The following is a 15,459-nucleotide window of genomic DNA, read 5'->3' on the forward strand; positions in this document are numbered from 1 at the left end:
AATCTCTGTCTTTCCTCCTATTGGCCTCCATTTCTTCCTTTTCTTTCCTTCTCTCTTCCTTCTCTTTCCTCCTACATTCCTCCATATCGGCTTTCTGTCTGGCCGCCAGAAGACCCCTAGGTCGAGGATGTTGGTTGTACACCTCGACCGGCTTGCGCCTTATCATGGAGCTGCTCGAGACGAGCAACCATAAAAAGGGGGAAGATGTAGCGGTTGGAAAGCAGAGCAACGGGGAGAAGAGAAAGAGTAGAAGGACACAAAGAAGATGCTGCAAGAACAGCCACCGAGGAAAAGGAACGGGGGTGCACCGTTAGGCTATTCGAGACGAACAGCCTTAAGGAGGGAGCAGTGTGACATGTTGAGCTCTGAATGATGCCCCTCCCCCCCCACCCTCCGCCAGCCGTGATGCGCTGAGCGAAGCCGAAGCGAGCCGATGTTAGCCGAGTCCTAGCATCCTGGTCGCTAGGCAACGCAAGTCAACGCGGTGACGTCACCGAGGGATATCGCGGTTACTAGGCAGCCGTCAACAACTCCGGACAACGTGGGTAGCAACAAGGCACCAGGCGACGACTGTCCGATCAAGGCTACATAAGGAGCAGCGAAGGCTATTCACAGCCAGTTGTACTGTGACAGTCGCCGAGTGCGTTATCAACGACTTCTCAGTTCGCAAGTTACGAGCTACAGCCGCGTGTGCGATAACCAGTGATAACCAGTCACACTCGGAGTGTGTAATTCAGGGAGACTTGTATAGCTCCCGCATTATTAGTACGTGAAGACTCTCGAAGAGAGTGTTAAGAGATTTTGTTCTAGGGTTTGTAAAGTGTGGAAACCCGTAATATTGTGATAATTAAATTTTAGCCGTTATTTGAAGATTGTTAAATAAACCAATTAACCATCTCTATGGCGTCTTCAGTAACGAAACAATATTACAATATTACAAGTGAATTTACATGCTTTTCAAGTATTATTTCCTTATAGGCCTATGAGATCGACCAAGAATCATCCCGTGATCGACTGGTCGATTGACTCGTTGGACATGCCTGATGTACAACATTCAAACTGTCTTTTCCATGTGCCATACTGATGTGGCCCTTTGTTTCATGGGTTTCAGTCACCTGTAATGACAAGAATTATCTTTCAGTAATCAATATGATACACATGTAACAGAGTTGCTCCTAAATGACATGGCTGATTGTCCAATATTTTGCAAAGTTCAGGAATATAATGACCATCCCTGAGTCCTGTGAATTCTTGGTGTCTTTTGGGGTAGATACTGATTCAAATTTAAGTGGGCATTGTATTATGAATGCCCATACTTGGAATACACAACTTCAATTCTGGCGCCAAGTCTATGCCATATACCACTCAGTTGGAAACCATTCCTTTTTCCTTTCAAGCCTGTTTCCCACCCAATTTCCAAAGTTTCTGGCACTAGTGTATTTCCAATGTTATTACATTTAGTCTGCAGTGATGATGATGAACACTTATTACAGTTGTTTCTAACTTAGCTTAGAAGTTTAGATGTGTCCTTGAAACCAAATGTTAAGACAGTGAGTTCCGAAACAGGCTAATTCTAATAAATATCTTCAAGCCATGTTCTGTTACCTAATTGTCTTATAATAGTTTCATGTTACCATTACATTACATTACATTACCTTATGTTCAAGTAAATTAATTTCTCTTTTTTCCCACTAACTAAAATTAAATGAAAATTTACCACATATATCTTTTGAGCTATGTTATGCATCTTCACAGAATTTGTCTTCTTTATTAATTCCAGAGTACACCTTCCCTCCCTCCTGGTAAGCCCATGCCATCCGTTCTGACGTGAAACCAATGCCAATGTCCCCTCTATTTGATACTGTGATGGCCCCTGCAGTATTTCCAACTCTTCTTGTCATTGCTGTACAACCATCTAGTGTTGCCTCACTTGCAGATTTACCTATTAGAAACAAAGGGTAGGCTTAAAATTCCGGTCTAGAAAACCGAAAATAATTGCTGTGGGGATTCGTTGCACTGACCATGCGACATCCTGTATATGCTAAAGTTGGCACTAATTCTGCTGACAAGTGGTGGTCGCCTGGTCGGTATAGTTCACTTGAGGACTAAAGCCATGGATTTTAGTTAGTTTAGTTTAGTCTTAATATTACATATTTGGACATTGTTATTAAGAGAAACTAATAAAGAGCATCGTAAAGCAAACTTAATGGCTTTCATTTCAGTGTTGTGGGAAGGAAATACTAGGAAGCATGAATCCATACAGAAAAAATGCACTGCAGGGACCAAGTAAGAATCTGTTTATAAATACTCATAAAAGTGTGCTTGTGAATTCACTGAAATGTGGTTTGTGCAGCTGCTGAAAGCATTGTGTCCTGTAATATTTATACACCTTTAATAATGTAATGAAGTGACTTATATTTACTCAAGTTTACTTTAATTTCATACCTGACATTCCAGATTTTTTTTTTTTTTGAGTCCTCCAAAGTGGTATATGCATCAATTTCAGTTCTCTAACTTTACGTTGTCATAGTAATAAAAATTACACACATTATTTATTTCACCGTCTTCTAGTGCATACACTTATCTACCTCACTCCTCTCTCTCGCACTACATGTTTCGGCACAAAAGTGCCATCTTCAGGTGCTTATTCGATTAATGTTAAACTAGTTCACTGCATGCCTTGTCGTCTTCATATTAAAATAATTAAAATATATATTTATCATATATATTGATAAATATTAAATATTAANTTAATATTTTTAATATTTAATATTTATCAATATATATGATAAATATATATTTTAATTATTTTAATATGAAGACGACAAGGCATGCAGTGAACTAGTTTAACGTTAATCGAATAAGCACCTGAAGATGGCACTTTTGTGCCGAAACATGTAGTAGTGCGAGAGAGAGGAGTGAGGTTGATAAGTGTATGCACTAGAAGACGGTGAAATAAATCATGGACTTAAATCAGTGCAACAGGACGCTAAAATATAACAAAATTACACACTTTTAAATATGGTTAGTAATAATACCAATTTAACTTGCATTAGAACTAAATATCTTGCATATTTAAATCTGGAGAAAATGATGGTCATAACATTCACTAATTAACCATTCACTGAATGTATTCTGTAGAACTATAAGGGTGTGCTGAATCACTCTTCTACTGAATATGTAATATGAGTACTCTTTGAAAATGTACCACGGTTCAGTACTGTAAAGTTTATTTCACTGTAGTGAAACGAAATGTGTTGAAACTCTGATGCCATCACTTTCAATGGTTGCTTTACAAACACAGAAAATGCAGTGTTTACTGAAAATCTGTTAGCAAACAAGTCCTCCTCACTCAGCACTACATGCAGGGCAACTGGGATTTTCAGTGTTGCAGAACAAACTTCTCTTGGGACAAGCTGCATTAGGCAATGGATTTAATCAGGAATAATTCAGTCACTAATGAAATTTATAATGAAATGTCATATATTAATCTTACCTTTCATCTTCTGTATTTTGAAATTCTCATAAAACTTATTCATGCATGGCTGTCCTTTCCCTTGTGAATCTCCTGGGATTGCGTTTATTGAAATTTATGAGATAAAAGGTACTGTAACGTGTTTCGTTACTGAAGACGCCGTAGAGATGGTTAATTGGTTTATTTAACAATCTACAAATAATGGCTACAATTAATTATCACAATATTACGGGTTTCCACACTTTACAAACCCTACAACAAAATCTCTTAACACAATCTTCACTTGTCTTCACGTACTAATAACGCGGGAGCTATACAAGTCTCCCTGAATTACACACTCCAGATATAACTGGTTATCCCGAACTATCACTGATTCTCGCACACGCGTCTGTAGCTCGTAACTTGCGAACTGAGAACTCGTTGATAACACACTCCGCGACTGTCACAGTACAACTGACTCGCAGCCACTGTGCAGCTCACTTATATAGCTGCAGTGCTTGCTTGTTGCGTAATGAGTGCCACATCATCCTGTTACGTCACCGCTGTTGACTCGCATTGCATAGTTACCAGGTTGCGGGGGCTCGGCTATCTTCGGCTCCGCTCGGCTCTCTTTGGCTCCGCTCGTGACGTCACCGCGCGTTGCATAGCTACCAGGATGTGGGGTGATTACTCGCCTATTACGCGAGCGCTACGCTACCGCTATGTGCAGCTGGAGAGGTAGGGGTCAACATGTCACAGTACTTTTTGGAGTTATTTAATGTTCTTGCATAAACTGAATGGGTCACATGGTGTCAAAAGGGAAAGGCAGTAGTCCCCGAGGAGTCATGGCATACTTTCAGGTATTATCCCAGTATTTGCAAGAAATGGACAAAGGAAAACTACATACACCGGTTGGTTTCTTCAACTTGAGATTTAGATTGAGACCTCCAAAATATAAAGAAGTATTGTTTATTAAAATAATTTTTTCAGGAATGTAATATAATATGACAGCCACTTATAGGTTAAAGTAAGAAGTCCAATGAATAAATCACCTACACATCTCCCCTGACCTGTTTTGTTTCCCCTTCCAGTATATTGCCCTATATTTCCCATCAGTCATCTGGATATTCTATTCACACAAATATTAGTAGTGATACCTCAGTCAATACAGCGACAGGCTATGGGCTGGATGACCAGTGTTTCATTCCCAGCAGGAACAAGAGATCTCTCTCTTCCCTATACAGAGTGATTCACGAAGTTTTGCCCCGGCTTATGGTACATATTCCTGGGGTTATTTCCTGCAAAATTTCCTGATAAACTTTTGGTCGATTTTCAATAGTTATGGAGTAATAATAGATTTTTGATATGCATCATTGTGAATGCAGTGCTCTGCTCCCCTCCTGGGCGACCTTGCGTTCCAGTCAGCTGTGTCAGCTGATAAGGCAGACTGGCTGGAATGTTGCGCGATCCTAGGCAAAAGCGATTCAGTAGTTAACAGGACGTTGTGTTGGTAACTTTGTGAAGTTAAGATGCTGTACACATTTTCTACTGAGGAATATGCCGATATGGTGTTTGTTTTGTGTGTATTTGATGGATATGCGAGAGCCGCTGCTGCTGAATATCACTGGCGTTATCCTAATCGCAGGATTCCGAATCCTAAATCCATTAGCAGTACATTCAACACATTAAGACAAACTGGTTCTCTACCCAGCGTTCGTATACAATACGAACGAAATCCTCAACATGATTTGTGCAAAGAAGAAACCATTCTCGAGGCTGTAGAGCACAGTCCGCGTGCCAGTACAAGACGTCTAGCTCGGCGGTTCGGTGTTTCTCAGTCCATGGCATGGAGGACTTCATGAGAACGGGCTGCATCCTTATCATTTACAGCAAGTTTAAACGACTTAATATTGGTGAAGCAGCATACGTCAGATGCCACGCAAGGTATAATTGGTAAATTTCAGAGACCCTATGCAGGTCCCTTCAGCATACGGAAGATAGTAAACTCGTCTTTATTTGAACTCTGCGACGAAGGAGGAAACTTACGAGGTCTGTACAATCTACAGCATCTGAAGCCATATTTGAGAGCCATCGACGAGAGGTAGTCAAAAAAAAAAAAAAATTATCTAGACAATCTCTTGAATGTCGATTGCAGAAAGTAGAGTTCGCGTGCAAGAACTTGGGTACTACTTATATAGAAATTTGGGGATTTCTTGGATGAAAGTAAGCAGACCGTAATTGCAAGCAGATGATTCGGTTGCCTACTAACAAATTATAATTTGAAAGGGTCAGTTTCATTGCACTAACAGAATAACTAAAGACAGTCAGAGCGCCTGTGTGAATGAGTGAGTGATTGTACATCAACATTGTAAACAAGTTAGTCTAAGTAAAGCTTTATTGTAAAGAAGTGAAACTGAAAGAGTATAGAGAAACTAAGGGAAACGACTGCAGGTCAGAATTCACCCTAAACTAAAAGTAGGTCACTGAACCAGCTCTGAAAGGGAACCCAGACAAAGAAAAAAAGAGAGAGAGAGAGAAAGAGAAGGTAGGATATTAATATTACATCCAGTTAAAAGGACGGGCACAGGATTAACTGCAATTAAATAAAAGTGTAAATTGATCTCTTAGCGGTTGCCAGGTAGCAATCTAGGCAGAAAGTATAAGCAGCCAAGGGCAAAGTAAGTGAAGAGATACATTGAGAAGTGCAGTGTTGTGCAGTGAAATTACAGTGATAAAACATAGAAGTGTATGAACAGAGAGACAGAAAATTACCAATGTTTGTGTACCTATGTACTTGATTGTACCACTAACTAATTTTAGTATTTAGCCAAAAAAAAAAAAAGAGAAAAAAATGTAGCCTAGTAGTAAGTCTTAGTAGCAATCAAAGGGTTCATTGTCATTGTAGACAACAGACTGATCCCAAGTTATTCCATTTGTTTGTATTACTTAAAAGTAGGTTAAGGACAGCAGTGAAAACGAATCTTTGTTCATTACATTACCTTACAGAACAAATATTCGCTCTGGGAGGTTGTAACCGTTCATTCTGATTGGAGGACTGTTGTGTGTTAATTAAATCTATATTAAGTTAAGATTACAAAATTACAAACAAAGAGATCCGGCAGATAGCCAGCTCTTACACGCAGAAGGGACATACCGTATTTACGCATGTATAGGCCGCAGCACAATTTTCAGACAGAAATTATAGAAAAAATAATTTTCTTGGAATATTATTTCAGGAGTAGAAATTATTCCGAAATTTGGCAGCGTTAATTTTTTTAAAATGAAGTGTGATTTAGAATATTTCGAATATAAGCCACACCCCAGTTTTCCTCTTGAATTTTTGGCAAAAAATGTGCGGCCTATACATGCGTAAATACGGTAGTTCAAGTTTTGCTATGTAGACAGGAAGTAACATCTGGTACTTTCCTGGAATTCTGGCAGTTTCAGCAAAGTCGGAAAGTCTTTGACAATTTGAGAGCTGACAGCTTGGGACAGCTATAACTTAAAAGTGGGACGGCCTGAGCCTCATACCCTGATCGTAATGCATCAAGGGGTTGTCAACCTTAGCGTCAGGTCAGCATCTGCCAGAATCACATAGCAAAGCAACATGATCGGGAATTCAAAATTTGGGGAACCTCCTAGTTTGAAAACTTAACCAATGGCAGAAGTGGAGGAGTGGATTTCTCTTGGAGTCTGGGGTTTGTGGACCTCAGGATTCAGATAGAGGGCATTCCACCTCGAGGAGTCTTCATACAACTTTCGGCAAAGTCGGACACAAAATTTACAACTACAGCCCTTCCATAAAAGTACTATAAGTAAAGTTCAAATTAAGTGTACTAATAAATTCAGTTGTATTCAGTGAGCCGGAAGGAATTATATGATTACTAAGTGCAACGGTCTAAAGAGGTGTGTGTGATTGCAGAGAAAGGTTCTTCCTGCCCTGCCCGAGCCAGACCTGTAAGACCCGGGATATGAACTCAGCTCTACAAATTACTGAACAGAACCCAGACACTCCCGTCTTTACCTGCTCTCACGTAACAGCTCCAACAACCACAATTCTCCTCCCTTCCCACCTAACTTCTCGACATCCACGAGAAAAGGGAGGACGGTAACAGCGTGGCGTCCAACGTAAAGGGCCCAAAGAAGTGAGCGGACCTACAACCAGGAGACCGTGCTCTTCGTCTGCAGTTCTGCAACTGGTTAAATGGAAATCGGCAGTTGTACCGCTTGATAATGTTCTGTGATGAGGCACAGTTTACACTGGACGGGTTCAGCAACAGTCACAACTTACATGTTTGGGCAGACAACAATCCCTGGCCACGACAGAATCAAATTTTCAACACCGATTCAGTGTCAATGTCTGGTGTGGTGTTCTGTATGATCAGCTAATTGGGCCGTTCATTTTTCCTGGCTGCTTAACTGGTGAGAATTACCTCCACTTCTTAGAAGAAGAATTACCAGTTACTTGAAGATGTTCCTCTGGCAACAAGATGCCGGATGTACTTTCAGCATAATGGGGCGCCTCCTCACTTCTCCCACATAGTAGCAGCTCACTTGGATCGGCATTTCCCACAGTGGTGGATTGGTCGCAGAGACCATAACGCCTGGCCTCCCAGGTCGCCGGATCTAACGCTGTTAGATTATTGCATTTGGGGCTGGATGAAGGCCATTGTGTACCAGGTAAAGGTACAAACACGTGAAGCGTTGCTTGAAGGTATTCTGGACACGGTGATGACAATAAGGAACAAACGTGTGGAACTGCAAAATGCTACGAGCACGGTTCATACATGTGCGACGTGTTGTGTTGACGTGCAGGGAGACATTTTTGAAAATCTTATGTAAATCCAGTCGTCTTCTAAAGCACTATAGTTTAAAGGAAACAGAATGATAGAAGGGTGTGATATGCAACCATTGGTATGTTTACAGAATGGGATGCTGAAAATAACGTAATTTCGTAATATAAAATCGATGAAAAATGTTGCACAATGCAAAATTAAGAAATTGAAAATTAAAATTTGGTTTTAGAATGCTTCTTTCCTAAAACATTAACGATTTAAAAAGTGTTTGTATCTTATTTCTAATTTGTTTTGACTGAAATTCGAAGAAAAAAAGATTTTTCGCCAGTTTTCAAATTACTGTATCTCTTTAATTATGAGTTGGATACCATTAGTATATTAATATTTTCTGTTCCAAATTACCTCAGGAATGCCCTCCCTAAGTGGGGGTAAAACTTTGTGAATCATCCTGTATGATCCGGACTAGTTCTGGAGACCACTCAACCTCTTATATAATGGTCACCACCAGGGGATGCATCCTCGGGGGTAAAATGGCAGGTGCGTGAAGCTAACCAGTCACCTCCACTTAGTGCCAAGGCTAAGAATTCACTCATTCATTTCCTTTATTTTCCATATATCCATACAGGTAACAAACCTAGGATGTGGAAATGGGCCCTTTGAAAGGAGATATATCAAGATACATATACAAAATTAAACAAGTTACATAATCAAAATCACTTACATTAATCTATTAATATAAATAATAATATAAAGTAAAAAATTTAATGAGATAATTTAAAAATAACTTACTATAAAACTTGAGTTAATACAATTTTATTTAAATTACCTACAATCACTGAATTAAGTACATTACAAATTTACACATTTATGACCAATTATGTTGATAACATTAATTCATGGAATAAAAAGAACGATATAAAAACCTCTTCAGTGCACATTTAAAACTTCTCACATCAGTAGCCACCATTTTTATTGTTTGAGGAAGATGATTAAAAACTTTAATACCTGATATGTACACACCTTTATTGTATTTTGTTAGGTTAACTGCAGGTAAATATAAATTATTGAGGATTCTAGTTTTGTATTTGTGAATCTCACTGTTAAAATTAAATAAATGTTTATTATTAATTGTGTATAAAAGTAATGAACATATGTACTGAGAGTAGAATATCATTATTTCCAAATTCTTAAAAATGTCCCTACAAGACTCTCTTGGCCTAGAATTCGTTATAATTCTAATAACTTTCTTTTGCAATATAAAAACTCTGTTAACACAAGAGTCAGCCCAAAAAATGATACCATAATTTATGATTGAATGTTTATGAGCAAAATAAATTAGCTTTAATGTATCTAAAGGGATAATATATTTTATATTTCTCAATGCATAACATGCAATGGAAATGTTATTAATAACATAATCAATACGCTGTTTCCATGAAAGAGTATCATCAATAATTAATCCCAGAAATTTTGTCTTGGTCACATTTGTTAAATTTATCTAATCATAGTTAATTTGAGTAGTGATATAATAATTCATAGGTCAAAACTCGACATATTGAGTCTCATTAAAATTCAAGGTAGGTAAATTAGAATTAAAACATGTATTTATATCTTTGAAAGTTTGATTAAGATTTATATCAAAGTTTGACTTATTAGAGCCAATTTTTTTTTCCCTGGCACTACAGCCCCAGTGGGCCTAGGCCTACCTCCATGTACTCCATTCACTTCGGTTTCTTTGATCTTACACATATGGTAGGACTCCTTGGGCGAGTGATCAGATCGTCACAAGGCCTCTACCTGTAGACAAATACAGAAAAACGCACATAAACATCCATGCCCTTAGTGGGATTTGAACCCACGATCCCGGCTTCCGAGCAAGCAAAAACAGTGCATGCCTTAGACCACTTGGCTATCGTGACCGGCTAGTAGTGCCAATTGCTATTGCTTTAATATAAAGCAGAAAAAACAAGGGACCAAAAATCAAACCCTGTAGAACACCGCATTTAATTGGTTCCATTTGGATGAGTTGTTACTGTCAATTCTATTACCCCATACAACTCTTTGATATCTACCTGTCAAATAAGATCCAATAAGTGTTTTGAATTTTCCTTCAATTCCATAGAATTCCAATTTATCCAATAATATTTTATGGTTAACACAATCAAACGCCTTTCTTAATCACAAAAAATGCCTCCCACCATTAACCTATTATTAATCGCAGTTAAAATATTATTTATCAATGTAAAGGCTGCCTTTTCAGTCAAGGAGTGTGTCCTAAAACCATATTTTTCGTGTACCAACAGGTTATTTGCTTCAGTATGGGTAATAAGTCTCGCATATATGAGTTTTTCAATGATCTTAGAAAAAGAAGTCAACAATGATATTGGTCTACAATTGGATATATTATGAGTGGAGCTATACCACAACTCCCCCATATGCATTCGGGGCATATTGCTTAATTATGTAATTACATACAGCAATCACTTTACTTTTTATTGTCATTAGTGACAAGCCCTTTGGCTGGGTGAGGTAAGTGACAGGAGAATGCAGCAGGAGCCAAAGAGGCAGGAAAACTAGCATCATCATCATTATCTATGGGAATTCTTTCCCCTGTCTCAGTAAGGCTTCCCGTTTTATAAAAAGATAGATCATAAGTGTACCAACAAATTTTTAAGAAACTTATCTGTATGTTGAAAATAATAATAATAATAAAAACAAATGCTGGTGGAGTGCAATATGTAGGTTGCGACTATGACAGTGGATATGCAAAGAAATTTATTGTATATTATTAATATATAATTCCTGCTAGACTTCCTTCATAGCTTTCAGGGAAAGTGGGTATCACATATTCTTTTCAGAACTTGTTATGATAAGTAAAGGACTACAATATAGCGAAAACTCCATTTAAGGTTTCTTTGAACAGCAGTAGATTGAAACATTAAACTGAGGAAAATATTATTTTTTTATTGCTTGTGGGGTGTGACTAAGTACCTTGTACTGCGGCCACTTCTGGCCTATTGTACCAGCCCCAGATGATAGGTGAGGGTGATTGTGGAATGAAGACTGGCAGGGGAAACCGAAGTACTCAGAGAAAACCTGCCCCAGCACCACTTTGTCCTCCACAAATCCCACTTGACCAGACCAGGGATCGAACCCAGGCCACCGTGGTGGGAAGCCAGCGACTAACCGCTTGAGCCACAGTGTGGCCCAAGGAAAATATTAACTGTAGGAAATTTAAAACTTGGATTCTTGACTTGAATCACTGAAACTTAACATTAAATGAGGGAAAACCTTCAGTTCAGCAACATCAAATGTTGGGGTCTCACTGTATCTCTAAAATTAAAGTGACATTCTAGGGCATAGTAGGGATAAATTTGAAGTCCTTCCTTAATCTTCAATGTAAAAACATTTTCTCTCAATAAATTTCTAACATACTTCATATCAACTTTAAATATGTACATGTAAGTAAGGCAACAAATCTCAATACAATTTCCATGATTTATTAAATATTTTCTATAAATTTCATTTCAAAGAAACTATCTGAAAAATAATATTTTGAAATGAAATATGATTTCCTGTAATAACATTTCACAATGACTATTAAATAAAAAAAAGTTGTATCCCAAAGTAATATATAACATACCTTGTTCCATGAATGTTAAAATGGTACGTGCTAAACAAAATTTCATGATAGATTCTCCATGACCTGTAGTTGATACAGCTCCAATATTATCATCAGCATAGCCTCCACAACCTGCAATTGTAATACTGAACGTTAATAATTCAGAGTAGAAAATTTAACACTTCGTCTGTAGAGAAGTCAACAGTTTGTATTGTACAGCAAAGCAAATCTCAGCCTAAACTCGGGGGGGGGGGGAGTTTTACAAGGAATTGATAATTTTTGCATACCTGTCAAACACAGGTTAAATAATTCACTTCCACACTGTTGTGTCAACTGAGTTTTATTGGCTTAAAGTATAACGTCAAAACATGTTTCGGCTCTCATGGAGCCAATCTACAAAACTTAAATTATTGAACTGTGATTCTTATATGGATCCATATATTACAAGTATCCCATGTTTATAAAATTCAATTCAATTCATGTTTATTTACGTGCAATAACTTAACAGCACAGTGGCCAATTACAAGTTAGCATGAGTATATAAGGTACAGAAAATAATTAAAACAAAATACAAATATGACAAATAAATCTGTGAGCATAAAGCTAAAGAAGACTTAAATATATACATACATTTATGAAATATTACAAGTGTTGCTAATACTATTAGTAACTAAATACCAAGATAAGACAACTGGGAGTGATAAAATTAATAACAAGTCAATAAATTAAAGCAATTACATAAGAAAATTAAAGTTAGCTGAGGTATACACATTTGTAGTTAATGAAAACACTAATCCAGTAACACCGTAAAAGGTTTGGTACATGCTTGTAAAATATGATTCAGAGAAACCGCTCCATCTGCAAATATGTCGAGATCTTTACCCACCACGTTGGTAGTAAGGGCGCACCGAGAAGAGAGACAGTGTCTTTTTGAGGGACGAACGCTAAAAGTAGAGAAGTCTCGAACATGGCAAGTAGGAACACGAAGACTAGCATTATCCAGAAGGGAGGAGCAGGATTTAAGGCCATGATAAACCTGAATGAAGATGAGTGCATCAAGAAGATGTCTACGCAGACTTAGAGGGTGCAATCTTAGTCTCTCTAAGGCAGATGTATAACTATAGGAGCTATGTGGGAAGTAGCGATAGAGACAGACAGATGCAAACTTTTTCTGGATGTGCTCAAGTTTTGCGTAGTCAGTAGACGTGACAGAATTCCAAGCTACCGAGGCATATTCCAACCTGGACCTGACTAGTGTAAGATACAGCACATATAAACAGTCAAGAGAAGAAAATCTAAAAGTTATTGAGTGTATAAGACCTAGCAGCTTTATACATTCGGAATATAAAAAATCAACATGATTGTGAAAATATAATTTAGAATCAAAGAAAACACCTAGGTCCTTAACGCAACTGGTGCGTGTAATAGCAGCATGACAAAGCTGATACCCATAGAGCAGGACATTAGTCTTCCTTGAGTACGACATAACACGCGTTTTGTTGATATTAATACTCGTGGCGTTCAAGTTCTAAGGTCTCCGATTTTTTTTCTCAGGACTGGGAGCAGATAGACACATGCGGTTTTGTTTAAAATACGTGTGCACTCTTTGTGAATGTGTGACAGAGATGGCAGAACTCTACGGCACACAGAACTCTAGTGGTAGCGGTGAGTGTGAGGAGTGTTTTTGATACTTAAAATGGCGACGTTTTCGTTACAAGAACAGCGAGTAATCATTCGTTTTCTCCACTTGCGTGGTGCGACACCCATTGAAATTCATCGCCAGTTGAGTGAGACATGTGGTGATGGTGTCATGAATGTGAAAAATGTGCGTTCGTGGGCGCGACAGTTCAAAGAAGGCCGAACGTCGTGTGACAACGAACCAAAACAATCTCGGCCTCGCACCAGCCGGTCTGACAACATGGTCGAGCGAGTTGAGAAAGTTGTTTTGGAGGATCGCCGATTGAGTGTGGAAAACATCGCCCCCAAAGTTGGCATTTCCGTGGGATCTGTGCACAAAATCCTGCATGAAGACCTGCGAATGCGGAAAGTGTCCTCCAGGTGGGTTCCACGAATTTTGGCGGATGACACAAGGCTGCACGCATGGCAATGATGAAGGCATGAATGGGACTTTCTTTTCATCAACTGTGACAATGGATGAGACATGGATGCCGTTTTTCAATCCGCTATTGCATCAGCAATTTTCCCGTGGTCAAAACAGACTCCTACAGAAGCGTTTGCAGTGGCTATGGAATCATGGCGTCGACGTTGTGAAAAATGTGTACGGCTGCAGGGAGATTACGTTGAAAAGTGACAGAAGTTTCAAATTTTTTGTATGATTATTGTGTGAGAAAAAAATCGGAGACCTTAGAACTTGAACGCACAACGTATAAAACATTCCATAATCACCTCATAAAAAATCCTCTATCTGCAAAAGTTGGCATAATCACCTCATATGCAGAGATTTATAGTTATACTTTATACTTAGAGCTTAACTGCATTTAGAGATGTATTACAATTTATTTAAAAAACCTGTAATATATGGATCCATATAATAATCACAGTTCAATAATTTAAGTTCTGCAGATTGGATCACCTGATGATGGCTCCATGATAGCCAAAACATGATATTATACTGCTGGGTATTGAACCCAGAACCTCATGAATGTGAAGGAGCAGTATCCACTTGAGTGTAGTGCGCGGTGATAGGGAATGGAATTAAGATATCACTAATTCCTTATGGTCACAAGAATTAATACTGAGCTTTGTGTAGAACATTTCAGAACACATTTCACACAGTGTATGAAAGCTGTATTTCAGTATTTCTCATTTCACATTCACATATCATACATTCACCTGGTACAGGTGTGTCTCCTACACGACCCACCAGTTTGCCATTAATACCACCAGTTGAAGTTGCCACAGCAACATGACCTTGTGCATCCACAGCCACTGCTCCTACAGTACCCACACCACTGCAAAGAAATACATACAGTAAAACCCCCATTTAATGCTCCTTTATTTAAAGTTTTCACTCATTTAACAATTAATTTCAAAGATCCTATTTGTTTCATTCTGGTCCGTCACACTAATACTATGAAAAAGTTAAACAGTTCTGTCCAGTGTGATTGGTTAAGATTTTCTTAATTCAGTTATATACATGTTTCGGTCTTCAGAGACCATCTTCAGAGGGACACCTTTATATCAATACAGTTAGAAGCCACTATTACAGTGCATGTTCTAAAAGTTAAAATATATACATACAATATAAATAATATTGTGACGTGCTGAGCTATGGATGACGCCCCTCCCCCCCCGCCAGCCGTGATGCGCCGAGCGAAGCCGAAGCGAGCCGATGTTAGCCGAGTCCTAGCATCCTGGTCGCTAGGCAACGCAAGTCAACAGCGGTGACGTCACCAAGTAGTAACAGCGGTTACCTCCGCTAGCGTTACATAGCAACACAGCGACATAGCAACAAGGGTGCCTATTACGTGGCCGTTTTCCCGTATTGTCCGATCGAGGCTACATAGGGAGCAGCGAAGGCTATTCACAGTCAGTTCTAGTGTGGCTACCGCAGAGTTGTACTGAGT

General features: G+C 38.7%; 2 protein-coding genes across 4 annotated transcripts in view; one reads left to right on the top strand and one right to left on the bottom strand.

Annotated features, from left to right (window-relative positions):
• LOC111870591 overlaps nucleotides 1–1,026 on the top strand; it is a 4,455-nt gene extending 3,429 nt beyond the window's left edge. The window contains exon 2 of the mRNA XM_023862993.1: nucleotides 979–1,026. Coding sequence (XP_023718761.1) covers nucleotides 979–1,026 — 48 coding nt within the window. The remainder of the gene's footprint in view (nucleotides 1–978) is intronic.
• Nucleotides 928–15,459, bottom strand: part of LOC111870599 (isoaspartyl peptidase/L-asparaginase) — a 36,711-nt gene continuing 22,179 nt past the window's right edge. For 2 of the 3 annotated variants that reach the window (XM_023863020.2, XM_023863018.2), the window contains 4 exons: nucleotides 14,726–14,844; nucleotides 11,894–12,004; nucleotides 1,718–1,942; nucleotides 928–1,115 (listed from right to left, as the gene is read on the bottom strand). In XM_023863020.2, coding sequence (XP_023718788.1) covers nucleotides 1,740–1,942; nucleotides 11,894–12,004; nucleotides 14,726–14,844 — 433 coding nt within the window. In that variant the 3' untranslated portion in view covers nucleotides 928–1,115; nucleotides 1,718–1,739. Of the gene's footprint in view, nucleotides 1,116–1,587; nucleotides 1,943–11,893; nucleotides 12,005–14,725; nucleotides 14,845–15,459 lie in introns of those variants that run through there. The other variant, XM_023863019.2, reaches the window with a different exon arrangement.

Source organism: Cryptotermes secundus, unplaced genomic scaffold (assembly GCF_002891405.2).
Source record: "Cryptotermes secundus unplaced genomic scaffold, Csec_1.0 scaffold296, whole genome shotgun sequence".
Taxonomy (NCBI): Eukaryota; Metazoa; Arthropoda; class Insecta; order Blattodea; family Kalotermitidae; genus Cryptotermes; species Cryptotermes secundus.